The following is a 19512-nucleotide window of genomic DNA, read 5'->3' as shown; positions in this document are numbered from 1 at the left end:
GAGAAACCAGAGAGTACAATGACGGTCTGTCCAACTTCTCTATCTAAAGGGGTTTTATGCAAAGCTGCATTGTTAAATCACAAAGGCTTCCCTGGGTACAGAACAATTCGTCCTCTAGAATTGTAAGAATGAATATAAAATTATAATCAAACAGTACATCGACAGCAGAGTTGCAGCATAAAAACAACCATCTATAAGCAAGTCAACTTCTATCCAAAAGAAAAAAAAAAAAAAAAACATACGAAAATACAACATATAGACTGATTTATCCTGTAATTTCATCTTCAGGAAGGATGTTAAAACATTGTCCAGAATAAAAGATCAGAAAGAAAATCAGCTTTGTCTATGAAATCAGATAATGCAACAAGCAATACCTTTCTTGAAAAGTCAGGTTAAAGGGGTTGCCATACTTACCTCCACTGTGCAGCTCGTTTTGCACAGAGTGGCCCCGATCCTCCTCTTCTGGGGTCTTTCAGTAGCGCATGTTGGCTCCTCCCCGCATCGAGTGTCTACATTGCAGAAGGCTTTCTTAAGGTGGACAACCGTGCAGGCGCGTTCCAGAGTCCTGTATCTGTGTCCATTCACACAGAATGCAGGACTCGGCCCTGCCCCCCGGCGATGCATCATTGAACTTGACTGACAGCAGCAGTAGCCAATGGCTGCGCTGCTATCAATTTATCCAATAAGGACATGAGACACCAGCTAGAGCTGGTGTGCTCATTCCCGGGCCGAAGGATGACCGCGTTCAGGCAAATAAAACGGGGGGCTGCAGCACTACAGGTTTTTCACCTTAATGTGTAGAATGCATTAAGGTGAAAAACCATAAGCGTTTACAGCCCCTCTAACGGTGTAATATTGCAACTATAGCAATTGAAAATACAACAAATTGTTTATCTTTATCTACTGTAGCAAGTAATCCATCTTCCATTTAGTGCGACATTTCAGACCAAGGAAAGGCCACCCAGAGATACCACTGACTGAACATATGTGGAGATGGTAATGTGTTTAACCACTTATCTACCAGCCGCCGTCAATTGACGGCAGGCATAGTAGCTTAGTTGTTCTGACAGGACGTCATATGACGTCCTCGTCTTTTAAAGCCGCTAGGGGGCACGCGTGGGCCGCCGGCGGCGCGCACCTGCCACGTTACTGGGAACACGATGTGCTTGCCCGGCTTCCGCGATGGCCGCCGGTCACCTGCCATTGCCCAGTAACTGAGCAGAACCGTGGATCTTTGTGTGAAAACAGAGATCCACATTCTGTCAGGGAGAGGAGACCGATGCTGTGTCCCTTGTACATAGGGACACAGATCGGTCACCTCCCCAGTCAGTCCCCTGCCCCTACAGTTACAATCACTCACTAGGCTACACATTTAACCCCTTCCTCGCCCCCTAGTGTTAACCACTTCCCTGCCAGTCACATTTATACAGTAATCAGTGCATATTTATAGCACGGTTCACTGTATAAATGTGAATGGTCCCAAAAATGTGTCAAAAGTGTCCGATGAGTCCGCCATAATGTCTCAGTCTCAATTAAAAAAAAAAAAAAAAAAAAAAATTGCAGATCGCCGCCATTACTAGTAAAAAAAAAAAAAAAAAAAAAAAAAAAAATCATAATTATGTCCCCTATTTTGTAGGCGCTATAACTTTTGCGCAAACCAGTCACTATACGCTTATTGCGTTTTTTTTTTTTACCAAAAATATGTAGAAGAATACATATTGGCCTAAACTGAGACAATTTTTTTTTTTTTTTTTAAATGGGATATTTATTATAGCAAAAAGTAAAAAATCGTTTTCAAAATTGACGCTCTTTTTTTTGTTTATAGCACAAAAAATAAAAACCGCACAGGCGATCAAATACCACCAAAAGAAAGCTCTATTTGTGGGGAAAAAAAGGACGTCAATTTTGTTTGGGAGCCACGTCGCACAACCGCGCAATTGTCAGTTAAAGCGACGCAGTGCCGGAAGCTGAAATTTTGCCTGGGCAGGAAGGGGGTATATGTGCACAGTAAGCAAGTGGTTAATGAAAACTCCCTGAAATGATATGCATAATACACTTTATCCTGCTTACCATTAAAGATAGTGCTCTATGGAGATAAGTAAATAGACATAGAATCACAGATTAATGTATCTTCTAGCTTAGTAATTACGGTGATGCAATATCCCTTCTTACACAATATGGGCTATACCGGCCAACCTTCACAGCACTGCTTTTTTAAGAAATCAATTATGCTTGTAGCATATACTCTGCAAAGCAGGTTCACCACTGAACAGAAGGCATTTTGTCTGCTCACCTCTCTGAGCGATGGAGGTGGCACAGGCCAGGACTTGTCCAGCACACTCTTTGGCTGATTCCGGTGGAGGTTCATAAGGAACGAGTAGCGGATGTAATCCAGGAAATACTCATTCTCAGTGCATCGGGGTTGATTGCGGTAAATGAAGCCTTTGATAAAACTGTAGACATAAAAAATTACAATTCACAAATCGTTTCCAACATAGGCACATACACATTTAGTTACTGCACATATCTGCCCATTATTTATTTGAAAATACTTTTTTTTATTACCAGACAGTTAAGGTATCAAAAACAGTATATGAAAAGATCCATATGAATACACTGATACCCGGTACTCCGTATACATTTACCAGAATACAGTTTGTACAAAATATACAAGCACCAGTTGTACTCTTCCCCCCCCCAAATCCCTACTGCATACCTACAATGCACTTCAAAGCCTGGTAAGTACCATTTCTACCAAGCAACAACAGTGGTGAGGTACACATCGAGCACCTCCTTCCACAACACATCCAATAACTCAGGTGCAATAAGGACCCATCGGGCGCTCGCTCATTCTGTTAATCATGAGTTCCCTGTGCACAAAGCTGCATAGTATCTGGAAACCCAGATAGCGCACCAACACCTTTGTAGCCATTGTGCTACATGCTGGGTGTTTGGTGTGCTCCTGCACCTTTAAGGAGGGGTGTCTCCCCTTCAGTCCACCTGCCCTTATCTATCCATCAGAATGCATGTGCCTCCATTGTGGGGACACTCATTGTTTAGTGTTAGGACCACAGATTACAGGGTGCCTTGTCGAGGCTCTGTGGCTCACGCATGCATTTGCAAATGCGTGCGGACAAAACCCCTGTTTTTAAGGTGTACTGTTAGACAGGTTAATTGGTGTTCTGCGAGCTGGTCGGTAAGTAGGCTTGGTTTTTCCCTGGGCATTCCCCATGTTTTGTTGTTATCTGGAAACCCGGTTGGCAAGATCCGGTTCAAGTAAAACTTCCAATTTAGTATTTTTGAGCTGGACAACCCCCACTGCCAAACTGTGCTATTGCGGTGTGACAAAGCTGTGCGTATTTAAAATGTCGCATCCTAGGTACCCTGAAATTCTTGCACAACTGCTCAAAAGTGCATATTTTTCTCTTGAAATATGTGATGTGCATACTTAATCCCATAACGAGGCCATAGGAAGCCATATTCCATCTTAAAAAAAAAATTCCTCCAAGAACCGGTTAAACCAGAGAGGACAATTAGGGGACATTGACAGGCATGTATCACACAAGTTATGAGAGCATATATGAAAAATGTTACCCAGGAGAGACAAAACTTCCACTTCTCTACCTGACACCTCTTCTCTATAGTGCAGATTAATCAAGGCTTCATACAATGTTGCCACTGCCGCAGCAGTTGCCGCATTAGGATTCTGGGGGAAAAACTGCCAATGAAGAAATATCAATTAAGAAGCAAAATAATAATCCCTTAGACCCGGTATCGCCAGTCCCCCCATGGCGATGGGTAACTTTAGAATAGCGAACAATGGGAGTACTAGATCCCCATAAAAAAAAAGAAAAGTAAAACTATATAGTCTATGGTCTGAAAATATAATTTTTTTCATCATACTTACCTGTGAAATCCTTTTCTTTGAGTACATCACGGGACAGAGTGAGGCTATTATTCCTTACTTACTGGAACGCCCCAAAGCAATAGCCTTGAGGGGAGGGAGACACCCTGCCAAAACAGCCATCAGACCTATATGGCAGCCCGCAGTACACTGCGGCCAAAAGCCGAACCCTCAGCTGTTCGAACACCCACTTGATAAAATGTTGTGAACGTATGCACTGAAGACCAGGTAGCAGCTTTACAGATCTGAGCCACAGATACCAGATGGCAAAAAGCCCAGGAGGTTCCTACACTCCTGGTAGAATAAGCTCACAACCTAAAAAGGGAAAAGCCATATGTTTCAGAACATAGGCCTGAATGACCAACTGGCAGAACTAATTGGCAACAGAAGCTTTGGAAGCTGCCTGCCATATATTGGGTTTTTCTGGTAAAACAAAAAAGGAGTCTGATCCTCAGAGTTTATTTGTCTAGATCTGCAGAGATACGACTGCTCGCACTACATCCAAGGAGTGCAGTCGTTTTTCTTCCACCAAACCAGGCGGAGAGAAAAAAAAAAAAAGGCAAAATAATGTCCAGATTCAAACGAAAGGCAGACACCACTTTTGGCAAAAAGGAGGGAACAAGTCGTAACACGACCCTGTCATGGTGAAGGATCGAGTATGGTTCCCTGCACGAAAGGGCCACCAACGCCAACACCCTTCTAGTCGAGGGGCTGTCCCATCAGGAAGGCTAGCGTGCGTGACAGCAAGACTAATGGAATTTCCTTGATAGGCCCAAATGGTTGTTTCTGTAACAGACAGTACCAGGTTTAAGTCCCAAGAACACTTATGTCGCGTTTCCACTAAACGGATCGGTACAGTTTGGAAGGGTTAGAATGGTCTGGCCTATTCAGGTGAGCGTTTCCACTGCAATTTGGACCTCCAGGGGCCATACAGGGTTTAGAAAAATAGCTAGCGCTTTCCTTTGACGTGAGCATTGACGTTTTTATGTCCGCCAATCAGTGGAATGTATCGTGTGACGCCAGTAGCTCCACCCTAACCGTACCGTACCATTTATTATGGCCACACATCTGAAGCAGGACCCGGAATGGTACGGTATGGTTCGGTTGTATGGGCCGCTTTCATAACGGAAACACTCAAAATAGCGTACCGTACCAACCCGAATTGATCCGCTCAGTGGAAAACGAGGCAATAGGTGACCCAACAGGGGGAAGCAAATGAGTTACCACCTGCAGTGAATGGGAGGCCAAGGGCCTTTGGAAAAATACTGACAAGGCCGAAATCTGACCTCCGATTGTACTCAAAGTCAATCTGATTTCCACAGCCGACTGTAGAAAAGAGAATTCTCCCAATCACGACTGTAAAATGGGGTGGAATATAGGACCTTGAGACAGTAGATCAGGGTGATGCGGAAGCATCCATGGCCCGTTTATTGCCAATCTCACGATCTCTGGGAACCACGGCCTTCTGTCCCAGGCTGGTGCCACCAGGATGACTGGAACCCCCTCTCGGAATCCTGGGCAACAAAATGTGGAAGAAGAGGGATCGGGGGATAAAGCATAAACCAGGGCACTACTAGAGCATCTGCTCCGATGGCAAGGGGATCCCTTGTTTGGGACACAAACTGCCACAGTTTGTTGTTGAACCTGGATGCCAATAGATCGACCTCTGGCCATCCCCTCGGCAGATCTGCTGGAGGCTGAGATAATCTGCCTTGCAGTTCTCTACTCCCAGGATATGGACCACCGATAAATCCAGCACATGTCCCTCTGCCCATGTTAATATGTGGTTCACTTACTCCTGAGTTGAATGGCTCCTGGTACCACCCTGGTGGTTGATATAGGCCACTGCAGGGGCATTGTCGGACTGAACCCCGCTGGGGTAGTCCTGAAGCTCCACCTTTCAGGACCGTAGGGCCAGACGCAACCACCCGTAACTCCAGGATGTTGATGGGCAGGCTCTGCCCTTGACCATCTCACCATGAGCTGTGAGCTTCTCTAAGGTCACTCCCCAGCCCGAGAGACTGGTGTCTGGTCAGTACTCTCCAAGACACCGGAAGGATCTTCCCTTTTGCAGGTTCAGATCCTGCAACCACCAGCTTAGGCTTAAGCGTGCCAGGGGTAATTCAGGGTTTGTGCTCTCCTGTTCTAAATCGACAAGATGTCTTGTTGTATAGGCCTGGAATGCAACTGAGTGTAGGAAAATGCCTCGAAAGGAGGACACCATCCTTCCCAGAAGACTCATACAGAGCCAAATGGAGGGTTGCCTGGTGCCCCTTATCTGACGCACCTGATGCTTCAGGGTGGCAGAAATACCTTTGCCTGGACTGTATCCAGGCGCAGAACTTGAGACTCTGAGCAGGTCTTTATGACCCAGCCAAGGTTTTCCAAATATCACACTGTGCAGGCTACACTGTGTTCCAGGGCCTGTAGCGAGTGATCTCTGAGCAGGAGGTCATCCAAGTATCCAAGCACAAAGATCCCCATGGCCACTAAAATACCCAGTACAGGTGCTAGGATCTTTGTAAACACCTGGGGTGCTGTGGCAAGCCCGAAGGGCAGTGCCACAAACTGGAAATTATGATCCTCTAATGCGAATCTCAGGAACCTCTGATGAGTCAGAAAGATAGGTACATGTAAATACGCATCCTTGATATCGATGGAGGCCAAGAAGTCTGGAGCAAGGCTACTACCGAGCGACTGACTCCATCCTGAAGGATTGGAGTAACAGATGTTGGTTCAGGGATCTTAGGTCCAGGATTGGCCTTATGTCCCCATTTGGTTTTAGAACCGTGAATAGGTTTGAATAAAACCCTGTGCCTCTTTCGGACACGAAAACTGTATGGTCATACCCTGATGCACCAACTGCTCTAGTTGCAACCATTTTTCTTTTTGGAGGGTCTGCAGGAACGTTGGATCTTATAAACCTCAGAGGAAACAAGGTTCCAGCTTGTAACCGCAGTACACCGTTGAAGTGACCCACACATCCTGCACCACTGTTCTCCAAATGACCGCAAATTGGAGCTATAGAGCGAGGGCGTCCCCTCAAAAGGAGGGCTTGGTGCCAGGTTTAAAAGGAGTTCTGGACCCAGGGTTTTCTGGCCCTACAGCTTGCCCCTGGCTCTTGGTGGCGGTATTGCCTTGTCGCTGAAACACCTGAGGAAGTCCCAGAGGTTTTAAACAAGGGACGCCTGGTCATTCTCTTTACAAGAAATAAAAAAACTTTCCTCCCAAAATATCTGGATGTACTTGTCCAGATCAAACATTCCCCATGAAAGGGGAACCCTGCCAATAAGTTCATAAGCCACACAAGTCTGTGCATGTGTACAGACAGGCGAACCAGACGAAAGACTTGCTGTATAGAATACTTTAAGACATCCACAGCAAAACACAGCTCTCTCAAGGAATATCTGCCCCATTTTCAGTGAGATCATCCTCCTGGTTAGGCCTATCAGGCCGTCTGACCTGATCCTTTAAGGACTGGCAGACTCCAATTGCTGCGACAGCTGGCTGAAAAGCTGAACTGGCCAAAGAAAAGGAAGCCTTTAATAATGACTCCAGTTTCTTGTCAATAGGGTCTTTCAAGCCCTGTGCATTATCCACTGGACAAGTTAAGTTCTTGTTTAAGGAAGAGACTGCCGCATTTACGTATCTAGCCTGCTTAGCGTATCCATGCGAGAGCTAAAAAACTAAATTTAAAAAGCCACAAATGTGGGAAATTAACCTTTAATTGCCATTTTAACTTGTGTGTGTCACCTTCAGTGTCTGTACCAAGGCCAAACATTCCAGGATATGTAAACCTTTGATCAGGGCCATTTGGGCGATTTCTGTTACTATGGTTTTAACCACATCATCAATACTGGGCACTTTCAATCCCTTCCTTCCTAGGTCAATTTTCAGCTTTCGCACTTTCAATGACAATTGCGCGGTCATGCTACGCTTTACCCAAATTACATTTTTAACATTTTGTTCGCACAAATAGAGCTTCTTTTGGTCGTATTTATTCACGACTCCATTAAAAAAAATTTGCGATAAGTGAAAAAATTGCGGAAGTTTGGAAAAAAAATAAATTTGACAAAAAATTTTTTTTAAGCCAAAATCTATTCTGCTACATGTCTTTGGTAAAGAAAAATCCTGTTAAGTGTATAATAATTGCTTTGTGTGATCACGGACATATGAACACAAATGATCATGTACAGATGTGCACAGGTGATCATGGACATGTGTGTGCAGATGATCATTGGGCCATATGATTTTACTGTTACATATATGGGGGACAGGTGTCTTTACTATGTGGAAACGTGTGTGGGGACATGTGTTTTGGGGACATTGTGTGGGGACATGTGTGTTTTACATTGTGTGGGGACACTAGGCTGGTGATCAGTTTGTAAAAAGCTGTAAAAAACAGCTCACACACACTGATCACCAGCCGGCTGCAGTGATCCGCTCTCCTCCCACTGACAACAGAGACGCGCCGTATTCGGGTGACATTGGGGCTGCGCGGGCACACCCGTGTGATCCCATTCCTTTTGAGGGACGTTCCTGAACGTCCACTCAGAAAGAGCACCCGGCCGTATATATGCAGTGGCCGGGTGGGAGAATGAGGTGTGTGAATGATGTCACACAATCTCCACATCAACCAATCAGAGGAAGCTTTATATTTATTCACAGAATACAATGCCTATAAATGGTTTGGCGCTGATCATTTTGTTCTGTGTGTAAAACAAGGAGAAGGCTTATTTGTCAGCACTCGACAATTATGTAAACTGATGTATGTGGCTGGACAAGAATGCCATTACCATTATCAAGCTCTATGATCTTGATTATTTACACATTTTATATGCAGGAGATTTATTTCTTCCCATGTTATCTGGAAACATTCCACTGCTAGGTAAATATGTGAGTGCATAAAACTGGAGTCACTTCCTTTCATAGGAAGCATATTTTATGCAAAGATCTATTCTTAACATCTCTAAATATAAATAAAAAAGGTTTACAGACGAGTGACGTCATAAAAAGATCAAGTGGAACCTTCCCCCCCCCCCCCTTTTTTTTCTAAACATAGATCTATGTTCGTCCCAAACATTTTTAAATTCACTTGTTTATGGACTCACTAGTTGCTGGAAGTCTGCTTCAAGCATCAACTAATTTTTGTCAAAATCTAAGGCTAGATTTGAACTTTCCTCCTGTTAGTTTGAGGTCATGTGGCTGCATTCTTGATCTTGGCTTCATATTAAAAATACTGCTTCTGAACTTTATTCACATCCTTAATGTATTATGACTTGTATCACTGGAGTCCTTGGATCGAGTCCCAACCAGGCCACAACCTGCAGGGAACTTGTATTTCCCCCCTATGCTTGTGTGGGTTGCCTCTGAGTAATCTGGTTTTCTTTGCACACCCCAAAGACATGCTGGTAGACCATTTGGCTCCTAAGTTGTGACTTTAGATTGTAAGCTCCTTGATGGCAGGGACTGATGTAAATATACAATATGTAAAGCACGCTTTAAACTACCGGCACTAAATACCTGTAATAAATAACTTAAAGGCATCAATTATGTCCCCCTTGCCCCACTTTCCTCAAAACTAAATTAAGTTCCTAAATTCCATAGGGATATGATTTAGCCCTCTGGACTAAATTTAAAAATGTGTTCCATAAGCAAAGTCTCCAGAACTGGTCAAAGTATTTTAAACAAGGTCTAGCTAAAAGACCTATTTAAGGGAATCAGGACCTTTTTTGTCCTGCTGGTGATCATTTAAGGAATGCACCACAAAACGTATTTGCTTTACTCATTTTGCAATAAATGGAATAATCACCCCCAATGTTTTTCCTCTGTAGTTTTCTGCACCTAGACGTCTGTCCCGGTCGCCATCTTGGCCACGTCCCCTTCCTCTGTAGTTTTGGCCAACACTGTACCCCCAATACTGCACTCTATGGCATAATTCTTCCATATCTTGCTTTCTCAAATGACTAAATTATTGACCCATTGATGGCTGCAGAGAAAGCAAAGGTGTGTACAGACTTCAAAAGAACATTTACTTCTCCTGGTCTTTTTATAGTCAGATCAGGAAAACTTTATGTCTGTAAGCCCTACCAAACAATGGCAGAAATCTCTCCTTGCCAAACTTTCTTGGGGGAACGTTAATTGCCAAATTGGAATTTTCACAACTGAATGCCACTGTGTCCCCTATGCAAGGTTGGGTCAGTGGCTGTCTGCCAAGCATGCTACCTTTCCACACCACAAGTATGCCCGAGGTAAATGTATACGTCTATATCATGATTTCCCCATATATATATATATATATATATATATATATATATATATATATATATATATATATATATATATATATATATATATATACATATATACATATATATATACATATACATATATATATATACACACACACACATACACACACATATACACACACACACACACACATATATACATACATACATACATATAGTGTGAAAGGTTTGCAAAAACTGATGCAGGAGTAGAGAAGCTGAACATAATGTCCAATGGATTTTGCCCCTCACATGTAAAAAATATGACCTGTCTATTTTGCTGGCTTACTTATGGGTCAAATATGACCTAGATGAAAGAAAAGTGTCCGTGATGCTCATAGTAACCAATCCGATTTTTAATTGCCGAACAATAAATCTCACTGGTAGTTTTAAAGCATTCAAATCAGGCATCTCCCCTCCTGACATGTTTATCCCAAACAACCGTTTTTTTTTTACCCCAAAGTGAATAACTGTAAAATATTATCAGAATGTAGACAAATAAAATTTGGAGAAGTTCCCATGTACTAGTACTGTGTATATGGCCAATAATGCTTGGAACCGAGGCTGTATTATATATAAACTTCTTAAACTCAGTTGCCCATATCATCAATTCTTAACCCAGTTCCCAGTGTGTTTCATGGACCCAGGATAATCATTTAATCTCTGTTACATCATGCACGCAAGGACTGGTATAATCTATTTGGAGCAGTCTCTGCCCTATGTTCATTCCATAGACAGAAATTCTTACACACCATGTGTGATGCAAGGTGACAAGCGCATTTGAGAAAAACTATAGTCAGCTGCCGAAATCTAAAAACAATGACACTTATTCTGGATATGCCATGTAGGTTTATTTTTCACAGGAATTTTGTAAATTACGAAGACTTACCGTCATAAGGACAAAATATACAAACTACTAATATGGAAAATAGCAAAACTACAGGAGGGGAATTAACAGAGTGATACAAGCATAGTGCTTTCACCAATCTTCTAAACTTAAAAAAATAAAAAAAATAAAAAATGGGGCACATGCTGCTATTAAGGGACACAAGCCCATTTGGTAATTAGGACTGATCTGCTTCCTGAGCTATGCTGTATCTGGGCGCTCTGCCCCCATATGTATTCAGATGTTTTCATTGCAGGGAGCTTCTATTACTTTTTTCGGAAGCAATAAAATTAATCTCAGCTTCTGCTGTACAAGCATGTTAAACACCCAGTGTAGGAGTAAAAGCTGTAGTTAACTACTAACCGCCGAACGACATCCACAGCCCACTTCCTTTTTGCAGCTTTTCGTCTGCCTATTGTTCCACGCCACCACGACTGGATCTCTACAGCTACAGAAGAAAGCAAATAAAAATGTTAGATTAGTTAAAGTTTCCCCCAGACACTTTAGGTGATGGACCCTTTAGTTAAGAAACCTATTTCTCTTTTCCTTGCCCTGCCTAGAAAAATCCTATCTTTGCTATGGTTTTGTCCTGACACTGGTATTTGGAGGGAACCTAGAGCTGTTGTAAAGAATTACACCAGTCGGTATAAAATAGTCAAAATGTTTTACTGTGGATTTGGAAACCTGTCACAATAGCTGTTACAGTCAAGGCTTCCACCCAGCACTCGAGACTGCTACTCTGAGGCTTGCAGTGGCAGTACCCTGTTCTATCCCAGAACTGGTGTCACTTCTAGAATCCTGCATGAAAACAAGCATACATCCAGGTTGCCATATTAGAGCCGTACAGATAGAAAAGGAAAGGTTTTATTCTCCCCCTTACTTTCTGCCCAGGTGACAAGTGTCAGACAAAACAGAAAGAACAGGAAGTGAGGGTAAATCTTTCCAAAGAGAACCTAGACAACATTTACAGCAAGACAGCAGGTGTAACACCTTTCCCACTCTACCCAAAAAAAAGAGATTTTTAATACAGCTTACCTGTAAAATCTTTTTCTTGGAGTACATCACGGGACACAGAGCGGCATTCATTACTATATGGGTTATATGGAGTACCTTCAGGTGTAGACACTGGCAATCTCAAACAGGAAATGCCCCTCCCTATATAACCCCCTCCCATAGGAGGAGTACCTCAGTTTTGTAGCAAGCAGTATGCCTCCCAAAATGGTCCTCAAAAAAGAGGGGTGGGAGCTCTGTGTCCCGTGATGTACTCCAAGAAAAAGATTTTACAGGTAAGCTGTATTAAAAATCTCTTTTTCTTTATCGTACATCACGGGACACAGAGCGGCATTCATTACTATATGGGATGTCCCAAAGCAATGCTTACAATGAGGGGAGGGAGAACATCTCCAAGACAAAAGGATTTAATTTAGAGATATACTCAAATCATAATAAATCCAACTTAGTTGAGAAAAATAATTTTAAATTTTAAATTTAACTCAAAAAAGAGGAGCCCCCGGAATCCGAGGGTCTCAAACTGCAGCCTGCAGCACTGCCTGCCCGAAGGCAGTATCAGTATTCCTTCTTACGTCCAACTTGTAGAATTTTGTAAACGTGTGGACAGAAGACCAGGTTGCCGCCTTGCAAACTTGAGCCATAGAGATCTGGTGGTGTGCTGCCCAGGAGGCGCCCATGGCTCTAGTAGAATGAGCCTTTAATGATACTGGAGGAGGCAACCCTTTCAAGCCGTAGGCCTGAGTGATTAATTGCTTAATCCACCTAGAAATGGTAGACTTTGCAGCTGCCTGCCCCTTCTTGGGCCCATCCGGTAGAATGAACAGCACATCTGTTTTCCGGATCTTCTTTGTAGCTTTAAGATAGGCCTTCATGGCCCTGACAATATCCAAGGTATGCAGCAACCCTTCCTTTCTGGAAGTAGGTTTAGGGAAGAAGGATGGTAATACCAAATCCTGGTTCAAATGAAAACTGGATATGACCTTCGGTAGGAAGGAAGGATGAGGGCGGAGAACGACCCTGTCCTTATGAAAAACAAGATATGGTTCCTTACAGGATAAGGCCGCTAGCTCCGAAACTCTTCTTGCGGAAACTATGGCAACCAAAAATACTAACTTCCTTGTCAGTAGAACCAAAGGAATTTCAGCCAACGGCTCAAACGGTTGTTTCTGTAAACTTGACAGAACAAGATTTAAATCCCACGGACAAAGCGGGGATTTAACTGGAGGTCTAATACGCAAGACCCCTTGAAGGAAGGTCTTAACCAGCGAGTGGGTGGCCAGCGGCCGCTGAAACCACACTGACAGAGCAGAAATCTGTCCTTTGATTGTGCTTAATGCCAATCCTTTATCCACTCCTAGCTGGAGAAAACTTAATACTCTATCGATGGTAAATTTGCGAGAAAGCCATCGCTTGGACTCACACCAGCCTACATAGGCCTTCCAGACCCTGTAATAAATCACCCTAGAGACCGGTTTCCTGGCTCTGATTAGGGTAGAGACTACTTTCTGAGACAGACCTCTACCCCTGAGAATCAGGGATTCAGCTTCCAGGCCGTCAAATTTAGATGCCGTAAGGCAGGGTGGAGGATCGGACCTTGCGATAGCAGGTCTGGCCGTAGAGGAAGAGTCCAAGGGTCTCCCACTACCATCTTTAGGATGAGTGAGTACCATGCCCTTCTGGGCCATGCTGGAGCTACCAGGATGACTGGTATGTGTTCCACCCGGATCCTGCGCAGCAGGCGGGGTAGTAACTGGAGCGGGGGAAACGCATAAAGAAGTTTGAACTGATGCCAAGGGCAAACCAACGCATCGGTTCCGCAGGCCATCGGATCCCTTGAGCGGGATATGAACCCGTCTAGTTTCTTGTTGAGTCTCGATGCCATGATATCCACGTCCGGCACTCCCCATCTTTGGCAGAGTGCTTGAAAGACTTGTGGATGCAGAGACCATTCCCCCGGCCATAGAGTCTGGCGGCTTAAGAAGTCCGCCTGAAAGTTGTCCACTCCTGGAATGAATATTGCCGATATGCAGGGCACATGCGCCTCTGCCCATAGGAGAATCAAGCTCACCTCTCTCTGAGCGGCTTGACTCCTGGTTCCCCCTTGGTGATTTATGTATGCCACGGCCGTGGCATTGTCTGATTGAATTCTCACCGGGAACCCCTGCAATTTTGACGTCCAAGCCCTGAGGGCTAGTCGAGCAGCTCTGAGCTCCAAGATGTTGATGGGCAACTGCTTCTCTGGCTTTGCCCAAGTACCTTGGCGAGTGCAACCATCCAAAAATTGCTCCCCAGCCCGTCAGGCTGGCGTCTGTGGTCACTATCTTCCAAGCCACTGGGCTGAAAGACTTCCCCTTCAGTAGATTCTGAGGGTCTAACCACCAACACAGACTTTGTCGGACTCTTGATAAGAGCGGCAACGGGATATCCAAGGCCTGTGGCCTTCTGCTCCATGCTGACAGGATGGCTGCCTGTAGGATGCGAGTGTGGCTCTGGGCGTATGGTACCGCCTCGAACGTGGCCACCATCTTGCCTAGTAACCTCATACATAGGCGAATAGTCGGTTCTTTCTTGCTTAGAAACAGTAGGATTAATTCCTTGATGGCTTTTACCTTCCTCAGAGGTAGGAACACTCCTTGTTGTTCTGTGTCTAATCTCATGCCGAGATATTCCAACTGCCTTGTGGGCTGGAAAGCTGACTTTTCTCGATTTAGGACCCAGCCGAACCTCTCGAGGTATTGGACCGTGAGGGCCACTGCTCGCTCCAAGCCGGGAGACGAGTGGTCTATGACTAGGAGGTCGTCCAGGTATGCTAGGATCGTGACCCCTTGGATCCTTAGCTTGGCTAGGATCGGAGCTAGGACCTTCGTGAACACCCGGGGGGCCGTAGCCAACCCGAAGGGAAGCGCCACGAATTGGAAGTGACGCGAAGCCACCATGAAGCGTAGATATCTTTGATGTGGCTGATAAATTGGAACATGAAGGTAGGCATCCTTTATGTCTATGGACGCCATGAAGTCGTCCTTCTGGAGTGTGGAAAAATGGATATTACCGCGCTTATCAAAGGAGGGGAAACAGAGAGGGGAAGAAAGGGGGAGGGGAAATGAAAGTGATGAGAAGTGGAGGTACAGCTGCGGCACTGGAAGGTGTATCAAACCATAAGCAATTGAAAATGGGGAGGGTAGTGCTGCGCTAATCAGTGGTGAATGGATAAGTGAATAAACAGGTGGGGGAGGGGAATGAAAGTAGGTGTAATTGAAATGAGGAGCAATATAGCCCAAATGGCATCAGCATAAAAATAAATATAAATGATCAGTGAACAATAACAGTAATGGTGCAAATCATATAACTACACAGGTTCCTCTTAATGTGATGAAATACACTATAAGTAATGGTGCAAAAAAAATTCCAGGTAACTGTGCTAAGTGACACTCCTATACTGGTGATAAACAGTCCATCAACAGAGTTTGAAAAATATTAGCAAAAAATATAAGTAAAATTTCAAAAGTCCAAGAAAGCAAAAGTGCAAGTGTAGGTCCGCAATATGGAGTGAGAGGAAAATGGGTATCCAGTGATCCTTTTAGGGTAAGTAAGGATGTCCCCTTACCTTACTGCTGTAAGGTAACAGCATATAGATCCAACCACATTAGATGGTTCACTCGATGGGCTCTGATCCAACAACGGCAGGTCCTCCTTGGAGTTCTCGTCCCAGATTGGTCAGTTTCTCGCCCCAAAGAAATAAAGCATCGATGGTGTGATACCGTTTTAAAAATTTTAATTCTCAAAGAAAGTAGACAGGGGTACTCACATAATCCAAAATACAATTGAGCATGTAAAAAAGAGGGGCAATCTGTCGCCAACGTCACCTCCGATACCTCTCAGTGGACTCATGCGCATTCGTCACTATCATGTGACTTCCTCAGGAGTAGTACTCCTGAGGAAGTCACATGATAGTGACGAATGCGCATGAGTCCACTGAGAGGTATCGGAGGTGACGTTGGCGACAGATTGCCCCACTTTTTTACATGCTCAATTGTATTTTGGATTATGTGAGTACCCCTGTCTACTTTCTTTGAGAATTAAAATTTTTAAAACGGTATCACACCATCGATGCTTTATTTCTTTGGGGCGAGAAACTGACCAATCTGGGACGAGAACTCCAAGGAGGACCTGCCGTTGTTGGATCAGAGCCCATCGAGTGAACCATCTAATGTGGTTGGATCTATATGCTGTTACCTTACAGCAGTAAGGTAAGGGGACATCCTTACTTACCCTAAAAGGATCACTGGATACCCATTTTCCTCTCACTCCATATTGCGGACCTACACTTGCACTTTTGCTTTCTTGGACTTTTGAAATTTTACTTATATTTTTTGCTAATATTTTTCAAACTCTGTTGATGGACTGTTTATCACCAGTATAGGAGTGTCACTTAGCACAGTTACCTGGAATTTTTTTTGCACCATTACTTATAGTGTATTTCATCACATTAAGAGGAACCTGTGTAGTTATATGATTTGCACCATTACTGTTATTGTTCACTGATCATTTATATTTATTTTTATGCTGATGCCATTTGGGCTATATTGCTCCTCATTTCAATTACACCTACTTTCATTCCCCTCCCCCACCTGTTTATTCACTTATCCATTCACCACTGATTAGCGCAGCACTACCCTCCCCATTTTCAAGTCCTTCTGGAGTGTGGCAGCTGCTGACCGCACGGATTCCATCCGAAATGAGCGGATCTTTAGATATGCATTTACCATCTTTAGGTCCAAAATTGGCCTGACATCTCCATTGGATTTTGGATGATGAATAGGTTGGAGTAGAAACCCAGCCCCTGTTCCAGGACTGGCCGGAATCCGAGGCGGATCGTTTGGAATCCTCGACTCCTGGAAATGAGGAGGAGGAAACCTTAGGAAATCTAATTTGTAGCCTGTGGCCACGGAAGACCGTACCCACTCGTCGGGAATGCTGGCTTCCCAAATCTCTGAAAAGAGTCGCAGCCTTCCCCCCACCTTCGTGGGTGGGGGCGCCCCTTCATAAGGTTGGCTTGGGGGCTGGTTTTGCTGGTTTGCGAAACCACTGCCTTTTGCCTCTAACAGCCTGTCCTTGTGATCTGCTGTTGAAGCCGAAGTTTGCTTTTGCAGGAGGCCGTCGATACTGCTTGGCATTAGAGGGCCCCTGCCCAGGGGAATACTGTCGTTTAAACGCAGGCCCCTGAACCTTCTTCTTAGTTGGCAAGAGAGTACTCTTGCCGTTTGAAATGGTCTGAATGTATTTATCTAGGTCTTCTCCGAAGAGTCGTCCTCCATGGAAGGGGAACCCTACCAGGAGCTTCTTGCATGGGGGCTCAGCCTCCCAGCTTTTTAACCATAAGAGTCTTCTCATATGGATAAGGGATAACGATAAACGTGACGCTTGCTGGATAGAATCCTTGATTGCGTCTACCGTAAAACATATGGCCTTAGGGACATCCGAAAATTCTTCTGCCTGCTGGGCAGGAATAAGTTTAAGCATCTGCTTAAATTGATCCGATAATGCTTGAGCGACCCCAATCGCAGCCACAGCTGGCTGTACTACTGCCCCTGCAGTAGTGAAGGAGTTCTTAAGTAGTGCTTCCAAGCGCTTATCAACTGGATCCTTGAACACCTGTATGTTTTCTACAGGGCATGTTAACGATTTGTTAACACATGAGATGGCTGCGTCCACTGCAGGAGTAGCCCATCTTTTGGAAAAATTTTCTTCCATAGGATATAGGACAGAGAACTTCTTAGGTGGTAAGAAGATCTTATCTGGCTTGTTCCAATCTTGGAACAAAACTCCCTCTAATAGAGGATGGATCGGAAACACAGCATTGCTTTGAGGCGCCCTCAGTGAGCCCAAAGCTGAAACCGTCGATACCTGGAGATCTGGTACTGGCAAGTTGAATGCCCTATGGACCAAGTCCGACAATCCTTGAATCCACCAGCTCTCCCTCAGGGAGACTGCCCCAGACTCCTCTGTATCCGGATCTTCGATCCCTGAACCTACTTGGTCCTTGTCCAAGAGGTCGTCCAATTCCCCTGAGGAAAGGACCTCCTCTTCTGAGGGTCCGCGCTCGGGCGACGGAGATCTATTCCGCTTACTGCCCCGCATAGCTGCGGCTATCATTTTACCCATGCTTTTCTGCATCTCTTTTAAAGAGGTGAGTAATACCTCCTCCGTGACCATCTTAGGGTTGGACTGACCCGCGTCAGCTCCAGCCCCAGATCCCGATGGCCCCAAGGCTCCCTGTGGGGAAAGCAGCGGCATAGCTTTGTCCGAGACCTCAGACTCTCTGGGGGAATCCCCACCTCTTGTACCCTTGTTTTTTGATGCCATGGTACAATACCGAGGTACACCTGCTACTTATTGGTACCTGGGACTTATAAATAGTTAAATGCCCAAACACCTGTTTGGGGGATAAAAAATGCTTCCTCTCCCCTAGATGACACTTTCTTTATTTTTTTTTTTTTTTTTCAAATCTAGGAAAGAAAAAACATTCTGTCCCCCTGAGTAGTATTGCAAGAAAAACTATGAGATGGAAAAGAAACAGCCTATTCCTAGGCTTGAAAACAGTCTTCTGAAGACTGCAATATTCTTTCTGGCCACTGTGTGTCCTCGGCGCCCCGTGCTTGCCGTTCTGGTCTTTCCTCCTCAGTTCCAAAGTATTGAATGAGCTATATGGAACAAACAAGGAAGGGCCGCCCCTTCCTTAAGCCACTGACCCGCCCTTCCCCCCCAGCAATCTCAAACAGGAAATGCCCCTCCCGACAGGGGGGGGGTGGGGTTGGGAGGAAGGGACCTCTCTGCTCCAGCAAACTGCAGCCTGCAGCCTGGAACCATGAGGAGGTCAGCGTTTTGCCTGCTTTGCAGGCCGTGAGGAGGAAGACTGAATGGAGCATCGCCTGGAGGCTTGCAGGTAAGCACAGCTCTCTGACACACACATATAATTTTATATCACACAGGCCCCACTCAATGCTTTTCCAACACTACAAGGGAGGTCACATCTTATGGGGAATAATACATATAGAGCCATCCTATCTTTATGATATGTGACTAGTTTGCCAGATGCAGTGCATAACTTTAGGCATGTCCCCTGTGACCCCCCAGAAAAAACCTGCTAAGAACCAAGTTCCGCAAGTTTTCCCCTCACTTACCTGCTCCATGCCGCAGGACTTTGCCAAGCAAGAGGCCCAATCTTCCCCCATCTCGGTGGGGATGTCTAGACCTTCAGGCCCTGGGTTCCTATGAAGGATCCACTGTCCTGGGCCCATATAGCACTCTGGCAACAGAAACATTAGGCACCCAAAGGTTTCTAAGTTCTGGGCCCAGGGTCCAGCTCTCTAAAAAGAAAAGCATTATGGGCTATACCCCAAGGGTTTGGGGTCCGGTTACTG

General features: G+C 44.8%; 1 protein-coding gene across 5 annotated transcripts in view; it reads right to left on the bottom strand.

The window, feature by feature from the left end:
• Nucleotides 1-19512, bottom strand: part of MYO1C (myosin IC) — a 248027-nt gene that overhangs the window by 34593 nt on the left and 193922 nt on the right. For all 5 annotated transcript variants that reach the window (XM_040338393.1, XM_040338396.1, XM_040338394.1 and 2 more), the window contains exons 23-24: nucleotides 11444-11528; nucleotides 2294-2453 (exon numbers count right to left, since the gene is read on the bottom strand). In XM_040338393.1, the coding sequence (XP_040194327.1) occupies nucleotides 2294-2453; nucleotides 11444-11528 (245 nt within the window). The remainder of the gene's footprint in view (nucleotides 1-2293; nucleotides 2454-11443; nucleotides 11529-19512) is intronic.

The sequence above is a fragment of the Rana temporaria genome, chromosome 2 (assembly GCF_905171775.1).
Source record: "Rana temporaria chromosome 2, aRanTem1.1, whole genome shotgun sequence".
In the NCBI taxonomy this organism is placed as follows: domain Eukaryota; kingdom Metazoa; phylum Chordata; class Amphibia; order Anura; family Ranidae; genus Rana; species Rana temporaria.
The sequence above is the reverse complement of the archived record's forward strand: the minus strand, read 5'-3'. Positions and strand labels throughout refer to the sequence as shown.